The sequence below is a fragment of the Chenopodium quinoa genome, unplaced genomic scaffold, assembly GCF_001683475.1.
Source record: "Chenopodium quinoa cultivar QQ74 unplaced genomic scaffold, ASM168347v1, whole genome shotgun sequence".
In the NCBI taxonomy this organism is placed as follows: domain Eukaryota; kingdom Viridiplantae; phylum Streptophyta; class Magnoliopsida; order Caryophyllales; family Amaranthaceae; genus Chenopodium; species Chenopodium quinoa.
This window is the reverse complement of record NW_018743955.1, coordinates 1725322-1748633: the sequence shown is the minus strand read 5'-3', so window position 1 is coordinate 1748633 and position 23312 is coordinate 1725322. Positions and strand designations below refer to the sequence as shown.

Here is a 23312-nt window from a genome sequence, read left to right as displayed (position 1 = left end):
CTCTTTATCTAACCACTCTAAGGATTTTCCTATGAGAGAGAAGGGGAACAACTTGAGGTGGATGAACTCTTGAGAAACTCTGTTGACTTTGATGGTGTTGCAATATTTCTCTTATTCTTTGAGATGGTTCAATGGGCTCTCATTCTTAGCCCCACTATATTTCCTCCTCTCAATTAAGGTGATCATGGCTGGCCGAATCTCAAAATCATTTGCCGGTGATCATGGCTATGCCGCTCTCATTCCTATAAGCACCGGGTATTCCTAGCTCCTTCAAGGCCACTCTCCGATTTTCTCCCATGCCTTACTCTTCTTCAATATCTTCTTCACTTGAAGAACTATACCCCTAGGATCGATTAGCTATTCTTCTCCTTGAGAGAGTCCTTTCAATTTCTGGGTCAAAAGGCACAATGGATCGATCACGAGTTCTATGCATGCAAAACTTCAAAGAAAATATTAGTAGCACGGCTACAAGTGTAGCCTAAAGAAACAAAATCTTTTTTTATTATTATTTATTTTTATTTTTTTTTCAATTAAAATGAAGTAGACTCAACAACAAAAGCCAAGCACCAATAGCATTCCCTGGAAACGGCGCCATTTTGACAAGAGGAAAATGTATGTTGTTATCTACCCTTCTCCCAAGTCAAACAAAATTTGTAAACACCTAACCAACCTTATATGAATATAGGGCAAGTTAAGGGTCGATCAATAGGGAATGCAGTGATGAAAACTAGATTCTAAGTCAAGCTACCTCGAAGATGGAGTTGAGATTATGGTTGGCACTATGGTAAACTAAAACAAGTCTAATCAAGTAAAACAAAGGTCTAAACACTAGGGATATGGGTTCCACATGCAAGTTCAATGATAATGCTAGTTTAGAGCTCAATCGATTAATTCAAGTATTGCAATGGACAAACAATAGTAGCAATCAAGAGAGTTCAAATGCTATCTCCTATAGGCCAATCTAGGTGTCACTATGAAAGGAACATCAAGAAGAATCACAAGCAAACCCAATCAATTAGAGAAACTTTCAATTCAATTGTTCATGTCATTAAGAGTTGCAATGCAATCTAGATTAATCTTATAGGTTTATCACTCCTAGTCTAATCAATCACATGCAAAACTATGTCAACCAATTTAATTGCAAAAAATCAATCAATCAAAGAGCATCAACTAGCAATTTCATTAATCAAACATGCTTCCCCCTTTCCCTAGCAACTAATCTACTCACTAATCATGGTGAAATTCAATAACAAATAACTAGAAATTGCATTAATCTTCATTGTATATAAAAATCTAAGAGAAATCAAAATATTCAACAGTATAAAATTCAAATCCAAAGAAGAACAAGCAAAAAGCAAAAATTAAATAGCATGTAAAAGATGAAAGAAGGAAGAGATTCTCACTAATATTGATGATTGAAAATGAAGAAATCCAAACTTGATTGATCAAATGTTGAGTTACAAATCTAAAACCAAGAACTTCTCTCTAACTTCTCTCTCTTAAATAAAGCTAATGAAATATTATCAAAAAGTTGGTTTCAAAAAGGAATTACAATTCTATTTATAGGTATAGAAGAAACCGGCAAATCCCGCGGTCTCTCTCGATGAATCCGCGACAGCGGAGAAATGGGTACGGAACCCTCCGCGGGCTTTCTAAGCAGCACCCGCGCCCGCGATAAGATAAACCCGCGCCCGCGACTAAAGATGTCGTGCCTGCGGCTAATCCCCTGCTCCCAAAACTCAATCAGGGGGCCGCGGTCTCTCTGAGATGGAGCTCCCTCTCCAGTTTTCCCGCGCCCGCAGAGAGCCTGCGGGGCAACCGCGGGAAGCTCCTGCCAAGATCTTGCAATTTACTCTTCTTGAGCCCGCGCCCGTGGCTCCACTGACCCGCGCCCGTGGCCTGCTGGAAATACCTTGGAGACCTCTCCGAGGCCTCTCTAAGCCCTCTCTAGCCAAATGCTTCTTCGTTACTTGATCATTAAGGCCCCAACTTGATTCCTTTGCAAAGGTGATTCTCCAAATACCTACACAAGAAAACAAAGAAAGGAAATAAAAGGAAATATAGCCAAATAAAAGGAAAACACGAGGAAAACACGAGAACAATAAATAAAAAAGGAGAAAGAGTAACCTAAGGAAAAAGGACCAAAAATAAGAGAAGAAAGCATGAAAAAGGGAAAGAAATAACCCTAAAAGACTACCCTATGAGTGCCATAAATGACACTCATCAACAGTCTGGCGCCGCTGAAATAACGCTAGCGTTGCTTATTTGGCTATAGCACCAGACGCTGGTACTAGCGTCAGGCGCTAAGCCTTAAATACCCTTCTCTTTTTCATTTCCGCTGCTGCTACTCGCGTTCTTGGTCGAGATATTCTCAGAACTTCATTTGGCTCGTTCTTGCACGTTTCCCAACCAAATTCGCTCAAATTTGTTGCAAATAAAAGCTTATTCCATCCATTTTCTCGATCTATGTAAGTTTCCTCCAAACTCACGTCGATTTTAATGAATTTTGCATGCATTTGTTTACGAATTTCTTAAAAATTCGAAATTTAAATTGCTAAATTCTCTTTGTTTGTCAAATTTTATGCCATGAAATTGCTTGATTATGTTTATATATTGCTTTTGGAGTAATTTGAGACTTGTTTGACTCAATTTGGCGAAGAAACAAATGAATCACCATTTTTGGATCTCTTGAGGTCAAGAAGACATTGTGGCTTGTTCTTGACGTTTTTGCTAGCAATTCTTGTCCAATTTGTCACAATAATTACTATAGTATTGCAAGAAATTGTTTGAACACTTGACAAATGTCGTACATGCTCAATTTGAATTTGTGCTCTGTTTTAGTACTACGTACTCTGGTTTTTTTTTTGCGAACATAGTATCATGCGGCTAGGCGAACCTTAGATATCATGGAACCTTAATTTATGATGATTTTGCACAATATAGCATGGCTAGACAGCGAGGATCTAGTTCACGGTCTCGAGACGTTCGACGGGAGCATGAGCCCGTAGAGGATGACGCTAATTCGTCAACTTCACTCGGCCGACTCCCTGAGTTGGATGAGCGGACTTTGTAATTCTCTCCTAACCACCACATCTCTGAGAGGGAGAGACGGGGCATCACAGTTGGGAGGACGCGCTGCTATGGTTCCGGTTGCGACGGTTTGGGCGACCTGTACAAGATGTACATCGCCAATGACGACGAGACGAGACTTCTATGGGAGTCTTGCGGAATGGCTGCACTCTTTGAGGCCTCAGAGGCCATGATTGCCTTTAGCGGGGGTCGCCATGTGGTTCGTGCACTGGTGGAGTTCTTTTAGGACACCACCAACACTTTCCACTTCCCTTGGGGTGAGATGATGGTCACCCCAACCGACTTCAGTCTCATTACGGAACTGGAGTTTAACTCTGTGGCGCCGCCGTTCGATAGCGAGATCAGCGTCTTTTCTCCCGAGGTCAAGGATTTTTTTGGTCCGGTTGTTGTTTAGGCTCGAGCTGAGGTGGAGTCGACTCAGTTCAGCGCAAAAGGGATTAGTCGCTCGACTCTAGTAGCGACTTTTGATGATGGTGAGACTACCTGAGAGCACCAGGTGTGCATTTTTGCACTTATCTTGCTGTCAGGGACGTTCTCCCCCGATAAGGGTAGAAGGGCGCTGCTTTACTACCTTCATGTTGTCCATGATCTACACCGGATCGGGACTTATGACTGGGCCAGCTTTGCCTTTGCTGATTTTATCCGAGCGTTGCGGGACTCGTGTTGACATCGGTCCTTCACGGGGAACGTTGTTGTATCTGGCTTTTGGAGGGTCGTAGAAGTATACTTTATTTTCTATAAATTTTATGAAAGGAATGGTGTCCTTTGAACAAGTGTATTATTCTGATAGCGGGTTCAGAATTATTAGAAAGCTAATATATTCAGTAAGGTCAAGTGATCGGAATGCCTTGGTGGAGGCCGCTTCCGATCTGTATTATTAATATAATTAATATTACATTTTAATCTTGACTGAACCCTTCGGGTCACACCCAAGCAAAATATACGAACCAACTCGACGAATTAATTCGGAAGAAATTAATTCGTCCCCCGAGTGTTAAATATTTAGACATCGGTAATTCGAGCTTAGAGCGTCGAAACTGATCGTCGGAAGTCGAGTCAAAATAATAAAAGACGAGACACGCAAAAACAATAATAAATCGACCATATTCCCAAAATACCCTTAGCATCGGAGTGCCCCGAGCATCCGAATGCTAGGGGAAAAAATGTCTTAGCAAAGGAGGCTAACAAACTTCAACCCGAGCCTAGCATGGCTGGCTGGCTGGTGCGTGCTAGCGCACCGTGCTAGCAGCCACGGCCAGCAGCAGCTAGCAGCCGCAGCACGTGGTGCGTGCAACAGCTAGCTGCCGCGGCTAGGCACGCTAGCACAGCAGCAGCTGCGCCGCGCCACAGCAACAGCTGGGTACGGGCTGGGCTCGGGCTTAGCTCGTGGCTTGGCTCGGGCCATAGGGTCGTGGATTAAGGGAAGCATGGAATATGGGAGCAAGTGGGAGAGGACATGTGGCACAAGGAGAGTATTGAGTGGGGAGCAAGTGTGGTCCCCTACTCTCCATGTGGTCCTCACCAACCCATCTCACATGGTAATGCCGCTTGTAGATTTATTATTAGTTTGCAATTTTAATTTAATTTAGCTTTAAATTAATTTGTGGAATTTCATGATCCTACATTGATGGGATAGAAATTCCCACTCATACTTTCCTCTATAAATACCAACCTTGGGATTTGGAGTAAAGTGCTTGAGTGGGAGTTAAAAAGAGCATTCCATAATTTTTGGGAAAACTCTTAAACTCATATAACACTCGGGTTTTGGTCGGACCTTGCTAACCCCAAGGTAGCGGACCTTAAAGTTGTGTTCGCCTTTTTGTGGGTGGATACCGTCGGAGGCACGGCGCTTGACGTGCTCGTAGCTTTCAAGTAAGAGCCTCGGTTTTTGGGCGAAGCTCGCTTCGAGGGTAGTATTCGTTATCTTTTCTTTACGATTATTTATTTATGCTTTATGATTTTAATTATTGCGAGTGGTTCCTCAGGTCGGGGTTGTTTCCGCGGTGAGTCGGACTCACCAAACCCCAACAGCGGTATCGGAGCCCCGCTCGTTTATTTTTATAATCATGTTTTTCAAGGTTTATTTTGGCTTAATTTTCTGGTTTAAGTTGCTAATTAGATTTGTAGCTCGGTTTTATTTATTTTAATCCCGTTTTTAATGTCGAGTTTGGCCCAGAACCCAGATTTTCGCCCAAGACTAGTGAATTTTGGGTGGAAAATGTGATTTTAGCCAAATTCTAACCAAAAATGCCTTTTTCGAGGGGTTTTTCGTTTATGACGAAAAATTTTAAGTCTTTTCAAACCTTGAAATTAATGGCATAAATTGTTGATTATATGGTTGATTATTTGCATTATTTTCTACATTTTTATGTCCCCTTAAAGCACACTTACTTGGTAGTATTTGATGCTTAAAGGTTGATTTATTTTCACATAATTGCAAACTAATTACTTTTTAGTGTGAAAGTTTAATTTTTGAGGCTTCCTAAGTGTTAAAGATTCAATCTTTATTTGTGATAAGTGATTGAAACTTTAAATACCACTAAATTCTATGTTATTTTGTATTAAACTTTGCAGTTTTAATCATTTTGAGTTGATTGGAAACATAAAGTTTCGATTTTTGTGATAGAAGTTTGGTTATCTTCAAGTTGGAAGATATAATTTTCAAGGATTCACAAAAATTAGATGTTAGAATTTTCATTTGAACATTAAAGTTCATATTTTTTCCAACTTCCCTTTACTTTGTCAAATTCTCAAGTTTAATTTAAATTGATTAAATTGAAAGTGAGAAATTGCTTCAATTTTATGTTGCACCAAGCTAAACCAATTTAATTAAGAATGGTTCTTGGAATTATTTTGGTTATTTGCACTTTCAAAAATTTTATTAAGTTAGACTTGTTTAAAATTTTATTTTGCTCTTTAAATTAGTTCTAAAATTAATTTAGAATTAATTATTTTTGTCTCGCGAAAAAGGGATCAAATCCCGAGTCCGTGGCCCACAAAACGAGGCAACGCACCACCTTGGCGAGCCGGGCTGCACAACAGTCCATATGTGGCTGCCAAGGTGGCAGCGCCGCCTTGCTTGCGGCCACAGGCGCGACAGCAGCCACAGGCGCGGCAGCAGCCACGCATGGAAGCAGCACACGCGCGGCAGCAGCACGCGGGCTGCAGCAGCCACGCGCGGCTGTGCCGTGGCAGCAGCTCGCGGCCGTGTGCCGTGGGTCGTGTGTTCGTTTTTTGGCGTGTGCATATGCTTGGTGCGGTGAGGTGACTAGCCGTAGTAAGGCTTGATGTTAATTATTTTTCCGTTTTACCTATTTTAAATAATTTTGTTTATTTTAATTAAAATTTTGGGAGGCTAGGCCTCGGTTTTGAGCAGCATTGGCAAAATTTCATTTTGACAATGGGTGCTACCGACTTAATTAATTAGATTAATTAAGGAAATGCGAAATTTAGTGGGAGCTTCAATTATTAATGACGTAATTTATATAATCGGTTAAACAACTTTGACTAGTTACTAGTGCGCGCGTTGTTTAAATGCATTTTTACTTTGTTTTAAATTTGTAAATTGCATGGGCCATTCACAAATAGTGAATGGATGAATGGAATATATATATTCTCTCTCACAGGTTTTATGAAATGGCAACTAGTGGGACCCGACTAGGATAGAAAATACGGACTACGTGCCGTTATGTATTTTTGTAAATCTAAATACGGTCTACACACCGTTAAGTATTTTTGTACTTTAATATTTAGATTATTCCTAGTTGTAGACACTAGTTTTTGCATAGTTTGGTTAAGTCTTGAGACGGCGTATCTTGGAAGACAAAGCCTTAAATTGCAAATGAAGACCTTTTGAAGATATAAAGATTTCAAGGGGTCATGCTAGTTTCCAATATGCATCTATAATTTCGCTCTATATTTTATGCTTATATATATATGTGTGTGAATTATTGGTTAGATGCATGTTTAGGTTTTCTTGATGTTGCGATGATTAGTTAAGTTCACTTAAATCAACCAACATAGAATTCCTAGGTCCCTAATAATATTGAGTCAAACTTGCCTTTCCAAAACAACACTTACTAACCGGACGATGGTGATGGTAGGCTACGCGAAAGCGAGGTGCCATCACTTCTCTAAGGGGCATAAGGCACACCGGGTGTGCACGTTGGTTTTGGTTTAACTCATTGGTATGAGTGAGGAGTCCTCACATACCGTGGCAAAAGAGATACATCGTCAAAGATGCATTAGATGCGACGATTGTCTAACCAAGAGTGTCTTAGACCATTAGCAAGGCAATGCTTACCCTAGAAGATTTAGTGTTTAAGACAAGCCAAAGCATGCTTAACCACTCTTTGTTTCTTCGGATCTTGGAATCGCCTTATTTTCACAAAATAGGGACAAATTTTACGTGTGAATAAGACGTTAAATAAGTATTGAAAATTTGCATGAATAAAATTCAATATTATTTAAGTAATTTTGAATGGTTTTTCACAACCAGTTTTCATTACGTTCAATTCTCGACAAGGAGAAGTTGAGTGGTACCAATTTCCTTGATTGGAAAAGGAATTTTCGCATCGTTCTTATGCAAGAACAGAAAGAGTATGTCCTTGATGAGGAAATGCCCGAGGCTCCCAATGAGGAGGTAACTCAAGCGGCCCTTAACCGATGGCAAGTAGCCGATCGGGATATCAAGTGCGTAATGCTAGCCACTATGTCTCCTGAACTTCAACAAACCTTCTTCGAGAAGGAATCGGCCTATGTGATCATTTCTGAGTTACAGAATATGTTTCAAGAGAAGGCTCGAACTGAAAGGTTTGAAACCCACAGGCAGATCCTTGAGACTAAGCTCAAGAAAGGAGAGCTAGTCAGCCCACATGTGCTCAAAATGATCGGATTATTTGAGAACATGGGAAGGCTTGATGCGGGGTATTCAACTGAAATGGCTATTGACATCATTCTCCATTCCCTTCACAAAGGCTATGAGCAGTTCAAGATGAACTACAACATGCATAGCATGGAGAAAACCCTCACCGAGCTTCATGGGATGTTGAAGCAAGCTGAGCAGACGCTTAAGGATGAGGGAAAGCGTGATATGCTCATGATTAAGAAGGGTAAGCCGTTCAAAAGGGCGGGCAAAAGGAAGAAGGGCTTCAAAGGGAAAGGGAAGAAGAACTTTCCGCATAAGCCGAAAGCTACCAAAGAGAACAAGAAGAAAAAGGTAGCATCTTCTAAGTCTGATTCCGAATGCTTCTATTGCAAGAAGAAGGGACATTGGAAGAGAGACTGCCTCAAATTCAAGGAAGATAAGTAGAACGGAACCGTTGCTTCTACATCAGGTATTTACGATATAGACTTTAACTTCACTAGCTCGGCTTCATGGGTATTAGATACCGGATGTGGCTCACACCTTTGTTCCAATTCACAGTCACTAAGGAACACTAGGAGGCTAGCGAAGGGAGAGATCGAGCTCCGGGTAGGAAATGGAGCAAGGATTGGTGTTATTTCCGTAGGATCTCTTAGTTTGTCTTTGCCCACGGGGCTAGTTTTGGAACTTGACAATGTTTATTAGGTTCCCAACATTACCAAAAACATCATTTCAATTTCGGCATTGGACGCCAAAGGTTTTGAATTTTGAGTTAAAGACCAAACATGTTCATTTTATCTCGATAATGTTTTATATGGTACGGCACATTCAGAAAATGGTCTTTATGTGTTATCACTAGACAAGGAAATTTATAACGTTAATAATCCTGCAAAGAAAGCTAAGACTACACAGTCTAGTCAAACTTACTTGTGGCATTGTCGCCTTGGCGACATTAACATCAAACGCATCAAGAAACTTCTACAAGAAGGTATTCTTGACTCATTTGATTTAGAATCCTTTGAGAATTGCGAAGGATGTTTATTAGGAAAGATGATAAAACAACCATTTTCCAAGTTAGGAGAAAGGGTCGGTGACTTGTTGGGACTAATACACACTGATGTATGTGGACTAATGAGTACACCCGCAAGGAGTGGTTATCGGTATTTCATAACCTCCACGGACGACTTTAGTAGATATGGTTATGTCTATCTAATGTCACACAAATCTGAATCGTTTGATAAATTCAAAGAATTTCAGAAAGAAGTTGAAAACCAACTTGGCAAGAAAATCAAAGCGCTTCGATCGGATCGAGGTGGCAAATATTTGAGCCAAGAGTTTGATGACCATCTGAAAGAACATGTAATACTTTCAGAGTTGACACCTCCGGGAACTCCTCAATGGAATGGAGTATCTGAAAGGAGGAATCGAACCCTGTTAGACATGGTCCGATCTATTATGGGTCTTAGTGAACTTCCAATCTCTTTCTGGGGACATGCACTTTTAACTGCGGCACTCACACTAAATCGTGATCTGTCAAAAGCAGTGGAAAAGACTCCATATGAATTATGGACAAGCAAACCGCCAAGGTTGTCTTTTCTCAAGATTTGGGGATGCGAAGCATATGTCAAGAAACTCATTTCTGACAAACTTCATCCGAAATCTGACAAGGTTTACTTTGTGGGTTATCCAAAAGAAACCAAAGGGTATTACTTCTACAACAAATCCGAGAACAAAGTCTTTGTTGCTCGTGATGGTGTTTTCTTGGAGAAGGAGCATCTCTCCAAAATGACAAGCGGGAGGAAAATCGAACTCGACAAAGTTCGAGAGGACGAGCAACAAGGACAAGTTGACAATCAAAGTGCTTACCAAGCAGCTGTTGATATTGGTCAAAGTCAAAATATGCAAAGTCAACCCGACAAAGTAAATGCTCAGTCCATTACCCTACGTAGGTCGACTCGGCCAAGATCTCAACCTGACAGATATCTCGGTGTTGTATTAACCGAAGATCAGGACATCTTAGTAGTGGATGGAGATGAGCCGGCAACCTACAAGCAAGCTATGACGAGCCCCGACTCTGCAAAATGGCAAGAGGCCATGAAATACAAATGGACTCCGTGTTTGAAAATCAAGTATGGGACTTGGTTGATTTACCCGCAGGTTATACACCTATCGGATGTAAATGGATTTTCAAGATGAAAACCGACAAAGATGGAAATGTATTTATTTACAAAGCAAGGCTGGTAGAATAAAGTTACATGCAAATTCATGGTGTTTATTATGATGAAACCTTTTCTCCAGTTGCTATGCTTAAGTCCGTTCGAATTCTTCTAGCGATTGCTGCATATTACAATTATGAAATATGGCAGATGGACGTCAAACCGCCTTCCTCAATGGGATTTTGGAAGAAACTGTGTATATGACACAACCTGAAGCTTTTGTCGACCAGAATAATCCTAAGAAGGTATGCAAGCTTAAGAAGTCCATTTATGGATTAAAGCAAGCAAGCAGAAGTTGGAATCTGCGATTTGATGAAGCCATCAATAAGTTTGGTTTTATCAAGAATCCAGATGAGTCTTATGTCTACAAGAAGGTCAGTGGGAGTGACATCGCCTTCCTAGTCTTATATGTCGATGACATTTTGCTCATTGGAAATAGCATTCCATTGCTAGAGTCTGTAAAGGCTTGGCTCGGGAAATGTTTTTCAATGACAGACTTGGGAGAGGCTCAGTACATATTAGGCATCAAGATCTATAGGGATAGATCAAAAAGGATGATAGGAATGAGTCAGAGTACTTACATCGATAAGGTACTGGCTCGATTCCAAATGGAAGGAGCCAAGAGAGGGCACCTACCCATGTCACATGGCATAACCTTAAGCAAGAAGCAATGTCTAAAGACACCTGATGAGCGAGAAAGGATGAGTCAAATTCCGTATGTTTCTCTTATTGGATCGATCATGTATGCCATGATATGTACTAGGCCGGATGTATCGTATGCCTTTAGTGCTACGAGCCGATACAAATCAGACCAGGAGAGGCGCATTGGACTGCGGCCAAGAATATTCTAAAGTACCTGAAAAGGAACAAGGATAAATTCCTGGTCTATGGTGGTAAAGATGAATTGGTTGTTGAGGGATATACCGACGCAAGCTTCTAGACAGACATAAACGACTTCAAGTCACAATCAGGATACATATTCTGTCTTAATGGAGGAGCGTTTAGTTGGAAGAGTGCAAAGCAAAGAACAACCGCTGATTCTACAACTGAAGCCGAGTACTTGGCAGCATCTGAGGCAGCCAAGGAGGCAGTTTGGATTCGCAAGTTCATTGATGAACTTGGTGTTATACCCTCCATCAAGGGTCTAATGGACCTCTATTGTGAAAACAATGGAGCTATTGCTCAAGATAGAGAGCCACGAGAACATTAGAAGGTCAAACATGTCCAGAGGCGATTTCATATGATTCGAGAATGGAAGTTAGAAGGTGAAATCAGAATTTGAAAGTTGGAACGGATGACAATGTAGCCGATCCACTTACTAAACCTTTGTCTCAAATGAAGCACAACAAACATATTGAGGCAATGGGAATCAAGCATGTCGTGAACTGGCTTTGAATTCTATTTAATAGTGTTTTAACAAAATTTTGAACAATGTTGATGTAAAGCACCATGATGAACCATTCAGTTTTGGAGTAATTAAAATTTTCATGCAATTTAAATCACTCCGTCTCTATTTAATTGTGGTTTAGAATTAAATAATGAGTCCATTCGATTTTAATAAATATTCAAAATAGGGTATCAAGTCAATGGCTTGGATAAAGAAACACCTATTAAGTGAACATTGAATATTTTAAACGAAAATTATCCCTAATCAAGGTCATATTTTGTGGACGATTGATGACCATCAGAGATTAGTGTGTAGTATGATTTGTAGCACCGTTTCTTGTGCTATGAGGATATAAATCATTTGCACAGGTATTGGTTTAGAACCATACTGATCGACCTTTGAGGATACTTTAAGAGATTTAAAAATCGTCATAAGTATTTTCTCATTATTACTATCGGAACTCTTTTCCTTTGACCATGAGTAGTGGGAGATCTCTTGTTTGAGTACTGGTCCGCTTTGGTATCCGCCAAACGTCTGCCGTAACTGGGGATTATAAAGACAGATATCAGGCGGGTGAGTCCTCTTAGTAAGAGAAGCTACATTACAAGACTGGAAATGTCCCCCTACTAACAATAGGGAACATGTCTTGTTGTTTACAAGGCCTCTCAAAGAGAGAGACTGTGAAAAATGCATGGCCGTGCTCAGATGGATTTTAGAAATCATCTATTTATTGATAGTCTAACTCGGATTTCGAGAAACACTTCTGGACGTAACATAGATGACTAGTAATCTTACTCTATAGTTCATGAAGAGACATGAAGAGACATAGGATAAGGGCTATACACTAAATGCACACTTGTCCGGAAGGACAAGTGGGAGATTGAAAAGAATGGTGTCCTTTGAACAAGTGTATTATTCTAATAGCGGGTTTAGAATTATTAGAAAGCTAATATATTCAATAAGGTCAAGTGATCAGAATGCCTGGGTGGAGGCCGCTTCCGATCAGTAATATTAATATAATTAATATTACAGCTTAATATTGACTGAACCCTTCGGGTCACACCCAAGCAAAATATACGAACCAACTCGACGAATTAATTCGGAAGAAATTAATTCGTCGCCCTAGTGTTAAATATTTAAACGTCGGTAATTCGAGCTTAGAGCGTCAAAACCAATCGTCGGAAGTGGAGTCAAAATAATAAAAGACGAGACGCGCAAAAATAATAATAAATTGACCATATTCCCAAAATACCCCTAGCATCGGAGCGCCCCGAGCATCCGAATGCTAGGGGAAAAAATGTCCTAGCAAAGGTGGCTAGCAAACACCAAGCCGAGCCGAGCATGGCTGGCTGCTGCGTACTAGCGCACCGTGCTAGCAGCCACGGCCAACAGCAGCTAGCAGCCGCAGCACGTGGTGCGTGCAGCAGCTAGCTGCCGCGGCTAGGCACGCTAGCACAGCAGCAGCCGCGCTACAGCAGCAGCTGAGTGCGGGCTAGGCTCGGGCTTGGCTCGTGGCTTGGCAAGGGCCATAGGGCCGTGGATTAAGGGGAAGCATGGAGTATGGGAGCAAGTGGGAGAGGACATGTGGCACAAGGAGAGTATTGAGTGGGGAGCAAGTATGGTCCCTTACATTCCATGTGGTCCTCACCAACCCATCTCACATGGTAATGCCACTTGTAGATTTATTATTAGTTTGCAATTTTAATTTAATTTAGCTTTAAATTAATTTGTGGAATTTCATGATCCCACATTGATGGGATAGAAATTCCCACTCATAGTTTCCTCTATAAATACCAACCTTGGGATTTGGAGTAAAGTGCTTGAGTGGGAGTTAAAAAGAGCATTCCATAATTTTTGGGAAAACTCTTAAAATCATATAACACTAGGGTTTTGGTCGTACCTTGCTAACCCCAAGGTAGCGGACCTTAAATTTGTGTTTGCCTTTCTGTGGGTGGATACCGTCAGAGGCGCGACGCTTGACGTGCTCATAGCTTTCAAGTAAGAGCCCTGGTTTTTGGGCAAATCTCGCTTCGAGGGTAAGATTCGTTATCTTTTCTTTGTGATTATTTATTTATGCTTTATGATTTTAATTATTGCGAGTGGTTCCTCGGGTCGGGGTTGTTTCCGCGGTGAGTCGGACTCACCAAACCCCAAAAGTTTAGCTCTAAGCCTTAGTTAGCAGTCGCTGATAATTTTTACCTTTTGTAGATCTGGTTCTACATGTACTTCCCCTCAGCTGCGCCGGGGAGACCGTTGCCGCGCAGGTTTCCAGTGAGTGCTTCCTGGGGTAGCCGATGTGTGGGGATTTCCACTACTTATGTCCAAGATTTGATCATCTTTGTATGGTTCTTTACATATTTGAACATTTTGTGATACCTTCGATAGATTCTCATTTGATAGATGTTCTTTACAAGAGTCTGATGTGATGTACCGACCGTGGTTCGACTTGGTTGTCCTTGGGCTTGCCGCGCAGTATTCTGCTAAGCGTCGCCATTTCTTGGAGACTTATGGAGCGGTCGCGTATCTTGGGGAGAGGGTTGCTATTTAGCATTCCTCAAATACTTTTGTCGTTCCTGCTCCTCCACCGCGTCACATGTTTAATGCCGCGAGGTTAGTGAGAATTACCCCTTGGCGATCTTATACGATCCTTGGGCGGTGCTATGAGGTGGAGCTACTGCCGTTGTTAGCTCCAGTTCTTGTACCCGCTGAGGAGGTGGCGGTATGATTTTCAGCTCTTACTTTTCGTTAAGTAGCTCCCAAGTAATGCTTTACTGATTTTGACTTGCTTTGTCAGCGCGGTCCTACTAAGTTCGTACCACCTTGTATGTCCATCCACTATCAGGGGACATACGACCTGATTGAGGAGATGATTCCTCCGGCTCCTGAGGGCGAGCGCTTTGTGGAGCGGTCGATTCCTAGCAACTTTATTTGCATCTTTAGTCCATATATTTTATGCATGTTTAATGACATTATTTTCCTACCAATTTTCGCGCGAGGTGGTCACGGCGATGGCACGATGCATAGATGCCTTTTGGAGCCAGCTCGTCCGGATGAGGAACGTGGCTACATGTCGTCGACATGACGCCGTTCAGGAGGTAGCTTCCTTTCTTATGTTTTTACATTACCGCTTCAATTTTGCATATTTCTTATTTTAGTTTCTTTTGCAGGGTCAGCCCATTCCTTCTCGTACGCGTACGAGACCTGAGGTGCAGAGGGAACCGACGAGGTCCAGCTCGAGACGTCGCCGCACTAGTTCGGGTGGTCGGCGCGATCGTTATGAGGCTGCTCGTACCGAGGCGATAGAGGGCTCAGGCTCTTCGTCTGAGGGTGCACATGTTACGCTGGTAAGCCAGGGAGAGGCTACCTTGGCTCTTAAAGGTGGTGGGATGTACGAGGTTGGCTCGTCATCGCAGCAGCCTCCGCAACCTCAGCCTTAGGTTGATCTTGGGTGGACGGGTCTTGTGCTAAGGATTCCACCTCCCGAGAAGACCGGAGCTAGAGCTAGTGGGGAGGATTTTCCTCGTACGGCGCATTTTTATGAGATGATGGGTGTACGTCCCCCGGCACCGTAGTTTGTTCCTGTACTTTTTATTATTTTTTTTTACTTAGGATAAAACTTTGTCTTTAATTAGACTCATTATTTAGACATGTTTGTATATACATACTATTATGAGTTTATTCATCATTTATCGTTGTTTTTCATTTTTTATTTTTATGTGCATGTTTGTGTGTGCAAAGAATTAATTTTGCACAAAAATTCCGTCATTTTATTATTGATGGAGGGATCAAACTTTTTCCACCAAAAATAAAAATGAAAAATAAAGGTCAAAAAATATTGGAATTATAAAAACTTGGAAGTTAAAATAAAATCTGAACAATAATATAATTAATTTAATAGTTATATTAATTAAGAGGAAGAAATAAATGAATTTTAGAAAAAAGATATAAAAGGAGAATAAAGAAACCGTAAAGTCATTGATCAGACTCGAATCAGGTAAAAAACGCGGTTTTTGGAAAGCTTGTACGATAAGACACGTTAGTGCCAGGTGCTACACTTAGCATTTGGCGCCAGGCTCTGGTGTCAGGCGCCAGTGTTTGGCGTCAGGCGATAATGAGCGTTGACTCCGAATCCTTCCTAGATGAAAACTGCGTCGATTTTGTGTAAAATAGCCCCTTGCCCGGGCAATTTTCTTTATAATTTAAGCAAATAAAATATATTCTTAGCTTTTAGAAAAAAATAACAACATGTCTCTAGTCTCTAAAAGTTTTATAAACTTTACTCATGAATAGTGTCGGTCTCTTAATGCCAAGGAGATAAAAGAATTAGATGTGTTTCACCTGGGGGTATTTATGGTGTCAAAGGGGTAGATCTTGATTTATATTTTATTCATACCGCTCTAGAATATTGGGATGTAGATACTCATTATTGTAGATTAAGGTATGATGAAATTTTCCCTTTGCCGGAAGAATTCGGTGCTATTTTAGGCTTTTCTACACTATATCTTGTAGTAATCCCTAGAATAAACGAATATTACTATAAGGATTTTGAACGCTTCTTCAACTTAAAAGACAAAGATCTAACCAAAATAGTAGATGGTAGCATAGTTAATTTGAAAGAATTTGGTCGCCATTATTTTGAGAGACCTTATTCTGAATCTTTCCATGTTTATAGAAGAAGGGCTTTTCTATTTTTCATGCTTAATCAATATTTTTTCACTAGTGGTAAAAATAATGAGGGTCAAGCAATTATATCTACTGTTTTAGAGCAGATTGAATATGGGAGAAATCCAATGCCCTTAATAGTTGGAGAAACTATGCTTAGTCTTGATGAGTTAAAGAAGAATCCAAAAGCACCTTTTCGGGGCTCTCCAATTTTATTTTTAGGTAGACAAATAATATTTTTAATTGAATAAATCAAAAATATATTTTTATATGATAATTATAATTTATTTGCGTTAAATGTTTTACAGATGTGGCTAATGGAAAGACTGGAATTAATTAGCCCTCCAGACAGTATTGAGAAGTATACTCTAAATTGTTTTGTGAGAATAAAGAAACACTTCTCTAAGATGCGGCGCCACGAATGGAAGAAGGTCTTCGAGTCTTATAATTTATCCATCAAGTGGGTCGTCCCATGGTGGAAAATAGAAAAGATGGTTGGTGTTAACAAGAAACCTTTTTGCCGTCTTCCAAGCTTGTACCGAATGACCTTTTATTACCTCTGCATGGTAAAAAGACAGTATGCCTACTTCAAACAATTCCTTCCGGTGATCTTCGTCGTCCCTATGAGTACCCTTTCTCTCAGGAAGTAGACAAATTTGATGCTTATTGGAGCGCTAGACCTTTATGGGAAGTGATTACCCAAAAGGTTCCTCCTTCCTTGCCCAATGATGTGAACAAGTGGCTTCTGAAGAAACCTTCAAAGGACGTGAAGAAAAATCAGAGTAAAACTGATGTGAAGAGTCATCTAGGTGATAAGGTGATTCCTGTTAAGGAACCCTTGGGTGAAAGAGTTGAGTTCAAAACACCTACGATGCCTAAGAAGAAAAGTTCTACGAAGGATGAAGGAAAAAGAAAAGCTGACACCACAGAGCAGAAGGCTTGGGTGGAAAAGAAGCATGGGGTCCTAGCTAAGGGAGAAACTATTTACTCCAAGATTGAATGTAGGTCCTCTAAAGGATGCCTACTAGCTAAGGTTATGGATGAGGAAGAAGACGCAGACAAGAATTGGAAAAGGTCTAAGAAAGAGAAAGAAGATTCAGAGCATTGCTTAATTTTCAATTATTAGACTTAGTTTTTTAAATTCAAAGTTAATTTATTTATTTAAATTCCATCAATAATGTAATTTATTTTACGGCTATTTCACCAAATGCAATTGAAAAATTTAAAAATTCATCAAATGCCATCGCACTTTTCAGAATTCACCAAATGTCATTCACAAATAGTAAAATGTCATGTCGTGCCATTATGAGGTCTGGACGTTAACAGTCCGTTAATGCGAAATGACCATTATACCCATATTTGGGGTTAATGGCGCGTGAATGCTCATTAACTCTCTGACTTCTTTAATTTAGATTAAAAAAAACTCCATCATTATTCTTCTCTGTTCTTCGAACTTTCACCCTCATTAAAACTCTCAAAACCATACTCAAACTAGAAGCTTTCGTTAACACATGAACAAAACACTCCTTAAAATTTAATCTTTTTTTGCGATTGAAGTTGCGCGAACCAGTACACCAATGACAAGTAGGGGAGGAAGTATAAGCAAAAAGCTCTTGAATTTGAGTTTGGGGTGTTCGACATAGCTGTCAAGGTAATAATCGCTCTTTCGCTTTTCCATTCGCCTTTTGAATCTGGCAATTTTTGCGAAAATTGAGTTAGGGTTAGGGTTTTTTGAAACGTTCATCTTAAATGTAATTACTTGAATTGACTGTGTGAATTATTGTTAAATTTCATATTAAAATTGTTATTTGTTGGTATTGATTTGACATTGTTATGTTTTGTGATTGTGAGGTCTTTGAATTCCATATTTCGCAATTTTGTGTACTGTTATGTTAGGGTTTGGTATGTGGTTGTTGATATGAATCATATGTGTTGATATGAATCATATGTGTTGATGTTCTGTATAGTAATGTATCTATAATTTGTTGTTTATAGGTTGAGTAAAGTGTGGCTTGATGTCCATTATAGGGATCTGGGGTTTGATGTATTGGTTGATGATACTGACAGAACAAGTTTAATGGACTTGTATGAGTTTATGTTTGAGGACTCTGTTAAGCAAAATGTGATCCTTCCAAAGTACTTTAGTTTGTATGTACTGCCACCTAGAACTAATAGGAAGTTGGAGTTGTGTTCTGATAGGCATATGCGGAAAATGTAGGAGTGGTTTGGACATAAGGAAACAATAGTAATCTATTTAGAGGAAAAAGAAAGTCCTAGTCTGGTGTTTAAGGATGCTGAGGATAATTAGCAAAAAAGGATTAAGGCCATGGCTTAGAAGGCTAGGTTAGAAGCTGAAAAGGCATAGGCTGAGAGAGAGTTGGAGGAACTGGAACCTTTTACAGTTGCAGTTAAAGTTCCTGTTGCTAATGTGGATGGGGGTGAGGATGAGTATGTAAGAGTGTTTGTGACTCCATAAGCTGATGAGGTTTTTCCTAGGCAATCTTAGCCTGAGCCTGAGCAAAATACTCAACCATCTACCCCACCTAAACAATGTCAACCAACTTCTCCTCTCAACCAACCCAAAACCTCAGGTGTGAGGAAGAATATGACCCCAAGGAAAAGGAAGAAAACACCCAAAAAAAAACTACCACCTAAAACCACCTCACCAGCTCAAACCACCTACCACCTCAACCAACATCATCACCTCAAACAACCTCACCACCTCAAACTGACAACCAAAATTGTCAAACTGACTCACCACCTCATTAACTTGAAGCACCACATTCACCTGGACCACAACCACCATCACCACCTATTTCAGCTCACCAAGCAGAGTCACCTCCACCACAAACAAGATCAGAACCAGTTCCTCAGGCAGAATCAGTTCCAGCTCAAAATAATGTCAATCAAACATCAGAACAAGCTACTACTATGCCTGAGAAACCTATAAAAATTTGTAGATCAAGGCCACAAGGATTTAGAACCAAAAAGAGATGTAGAAAAAGTGAGCTTAAGGAGATCTGAAAGACACAAGAAGCCACCAGCTGGGGTTGAAAGTAGTGAGGATGAGAGCTCTGATGATGATGATAGTGAGGATTCTAATTACATTCAATCTGACAGTGAACAATATGATGATGATTTGGATCTTGCTGACTTCATAGAAGATTAGAAAGAAGTACAATGCCTGTATGATGACATCCCACCCAAAGAATTTAAATATTACCTTTATGGGACCCAAGAAATGGATAAGACATACAAGAATGACAAGGTTTTGAGAGACTGTGAGTTTGGAAGCATTAAACTGGAACCATGGTTGATTTTTGCAGCCAAAGAGTCATTCTATGAAGTGTTTAAGGATTTTTGTGTACAAGAAGGTTTTGGAGTTTTTGTTGAAAAGAGTGATCCTACCAGGTTTATAGCAAGATGTGCTATAGATGGTTGCAACTGGAAAATCCATGCATCAAGCATGGCTGACAAAGTGAGCTGGGCAATCAAGACATTGATAGGAGAGCATGCAACTTGTGGCAGGCTTGAGATAAATTCAATTGTGGGCTGTGATTGGCTTTGCAGACATCTACAATCAGATATTCAAGCCAATCCTGACATTCCAGTTGAGTCTCTGCAAAGAATCTGTATGGAAAAATACAGAATTCAAGTGAAGAAAAGGTTATTTTACAAGGTCAAAGCAATTGCCAAGGAGCTCATTCATGGTGGATTTGGAGAGGCCTATAGTCTCCTTCCAAGATATGCTAAGATGGTCAAGCAGACCAATCTAGGGAGTTATGCACTAGTGACATTGACACAAGTACCTACAAATGTCCAACCTAGGTACAAAGCATGCTTCTTTTCTTTTGCTGCACAAGATAAAGGTTTTTTGAGAGGCTGTAGGCCAATCATTGGCATTTATGGAGCCCATCTTAGTGGATATTATAAAGGGATACTGCTAAGAGCTGTTGGAATTGATGAGAACAATGAGATATTTTTGTTTGCTTATGGCATAGTCAGTACAGAGAGTGTTGATACTTGGGGTTGTTTTATGAGGAATTTAAAGTGCCTCTTTGAGAAAGAGGGATGTAACAGAGATGATTGGACATTTCTTTCTGATAGGATGAAGGTAAATCAGTCTCTTTAGCATACACTTTTTTTCTTTTTTTTTTTTATTACTTTACAGTACTATTTACTCACTTGTTATATGGTTTTGCAGGGAATTGATGCAGCAATTATGGAGACATTCCCAGAGCTAGTAGAAGAATATGTTGTCAACACTTGTACAACAACTGCAAAAAAAAAGGCTTTAGTGGAACAATATTTTACAATGTGTTTTGGGTTGCTACTGATGCTTACAATCCATATGTTTTCAACAAAGGAATGGAGAAGATTCATGCCTACAATCCAGATGTTGTTCTATATTTGGAGAGTACCACTGAAGTTTAGTCCAGGCATAAGTTTGACCCAGTTGTCTGATGTGACCATAACACAACAAATTTTGTTGAATCATTCAACTCTTGCACCAAACCATACAGAGATCTACCTGTGTTAAAGCTTCTTGAAGGTTAAACTAGCATTTTCTCATGTTTTATCACTTTGCAAATGCCATTTCAACCTAGCTGTGTGTAACTAGTTTTAATTTTGCAGCTATAAGGCAATGGTGCATGAAAAGGATGGCTCCAAGGCTTGATAAAGCAACTTCAATGGGGGATGGGGAACTCACTTAGTATGCAACAAAGAATTTTCTCATGTTTTAACACTTTGCAAATGCCATTTCAACCTAGTTGTGTGTAACTGGTTTTAATTTTGCAGCTATAAGGAAATGATGCATGAGAAGGATGGCTCCAAGGTTTGATAAAACAACTTCAATGGGGGATGGGGAACTCACTAAGTATACAACAAATATCTTGCAAACAAGATCAGATGAGTCCAGGTTCTGCTATGCTACACCATGTGGGGGTGATGAGTTTGAGGTGAGAGATGCACATGTGTACTATCCCATAAAACTAGGGGCTGGAACTTGTGGTTGTGGGAAGTGGCAACATTTAGGGATCCCATGTAAGCATGTGCTCAGGGTGATTTACCACCAAAGGCAGCAAGCTACAGATTTTGTATCACCTTATTTCAAAGGGAGAGCATACAAAAACACTGATGGAGAGCATATGCACCCAATGCCTGACCAAACTCGGTGGCCTTCATTCAACCTCCCTGACATACTACCACCCTTAATGAAATGATCAGCAGGCAGACCCAAGAAACAGAGAAGAAGAGGGGCAAATGAAGTAAGAAAGGGAAAGAAACATTGTTCAGTCAAGTGCAGCTTATGCAAAGAATTGGGCCACAACATGAAGACATGCGCAGCAAAGAAAAAGAGTGCAGCAGCTGAAGCAACAAGTGCAGCAAACAAAAGCATTGAGCAGCCTGAAGCAACAACTGCAGCAATCAACAACAATGCAGAGGCTGAAGCAAGCACTTAAAAGACCAAGAAGAGATCAAAGAAAGCTGCATAAACTCCACAACCTTGCCCTTTTGAATGCACATCATATTTGTTAATGAAATCCTAATTTTTGAACATTAATATTCCACTATGTGCTGTACCTAAGTGTTTTCTTTTTTGGGAAAAATTTTGAATTATGTCAGCAAGGGCATTTTTTTAGATGAATAGAAAACAGTAGCCATAATTTTTTGGATGAACATGATTGCAACATGAATAATTATACTAAAAATGTTTAAATTAACACTTTATTTACTTTCATTGCAATTACATTGTTGTTCACTTCATCATTAAAATCACAACTAATACACACATAACAACTCCTTCTTTCATAATAGAATTGAGAAATTTTTGTTGCTGCCTCACTTTCTTCTTCAATTGCTTCAATTCATCATACACATCGCTATGTCCTGATCCATCCCTATCATAACAATTTCCCCTACTTTGAGCTTCTTCCGGCTTGAGGACTTTACACCATTTGAAACTATTACACAAGTTGCACTTGTAATAAAGCCTTTGAGGTTTTGATGTTGACTCCGAACTTCTAATTGCGTATTTCCGACCACAACCGCTAAACTTGTTTGGAACTCTTACATATGAATACTCGTATGTGGAGAAGGATGTGTTTGATAACAAACTTATGATTATGCATGTAGAGGGATGCAATGTGTGTTCTAAGTCTCATATTTATACAAGAAAAAGGGTGCAATGGCTATTTTACCCCAACAATATTTTAAAAATGTTCAAATAAACTAGCCGTTAGTACTCATTTGATTAGAGGGTTACTGTGAAATAATTTAAAAAATTAATGGCATTTCATGCAAATTACAAATTTGTAAATGGCAATTTGCGAATTAAGAATCCTAGTAACGGACTGTTAACGTCCAGACCTCATTAATGGCACGACATGACATTTTACTGTTTCTGAGTGGCATTTGTTGAATTCGGAAAAGTGCGATGGCGTTTGATAAATTTTAAAATTTGTTAGTGGCATTTGGTGAAATAGCTGTTTATTTCATTAATGAAATTGCAGCTTTTTAATTAAATTATTTACTTTAAATAAAGCAATGAAAACCGAAAAAAAATAATTTTCCAGAAATTTTTTCGAGTACGGAAGTCAAAAATTTTCCTAAAAACACCGAAATATTGCCCGATATTTTACAGTAAATTGGTGCCACTATTCTTCGACTGGCACCAGCTACGGCAGTCAAGCGTCAGGCGACGGAGGCTGTCGTCTGCCGCTAATGTTCTTCGGTTGGCGCCAGCATTAATTTCTATGACGCTGATGTTTCGTCGATCTTTTGTTGAATTTTTTATTAAGTCTGGGATGCGAGATTTGAAAAAAAATTAAGTGGTCGCACCCGTAAAGGGTTGCCTACGTATCTTTTCTAAAGGAATCGGGCCAAACGTAGCTCTCTTGAGTGTCCTACTCAAGTAATTATGGGTTGTAATTTTTAAGTTGGTCAAGATTTGTCATGTTCGAGAACTCATTGCCATCCATGTCAGTTAATTTTGCTTCACCTCGTGACAGGATTGTTTTCACAATGTAGGGTCCAGACCAATTAGGTCTTAATTTTCCCCTTGGATCTAAAACATTTTTCTAAAACGCTT

General features: G+C 39.9%; 1 protein-coding gene across 1 annotated transcript; it reads left to right on the top strand.

Annotated features, from left to right (window-relative positions):
• The first annotated feature begins 19460 nt into the window (after positions 1–19460).
• On the top strand, positions 19461–21062 carry LOC110689098. Its single transcript, XM_021865828.1, has 4 exons — positions 19461–20333; positions 20424–20487; positions 20855–20933; positions 21020–21062. The coding sequence occupies exons 1-4, from the start codon at positions 19461–19463 to the stop codon at positions 21060–21062; spliced, it is 1059 nt and encodes a 352-aa protein (XP_021721520.1).
• Positions 21063–23312: the final 2250 nt, after the last annotated feature.

Coding starts and splice junctions, on each gene's coding strand:
- LOC110689098 (XM_021865828.1), top strand. CDS start 19,461: ATGGATAAGACATACAAGAATGACAAGGTTTTGAGAGACTGTGAGTTT. Junction 20,334..20,423: donor TTCTTTCTGATAGGATGAAG/GTAAATCAGTCT, acceptor ATGGTTTTGCAG/GGAATTGATGCAGCAATTAT. Junction 20,934..21,019: donor GGGGATGGGGAACTCACTTA/GTATGCAACAAA, acceptor TTAATTTTGCAG/CTATAAGGAAATGATGCATG.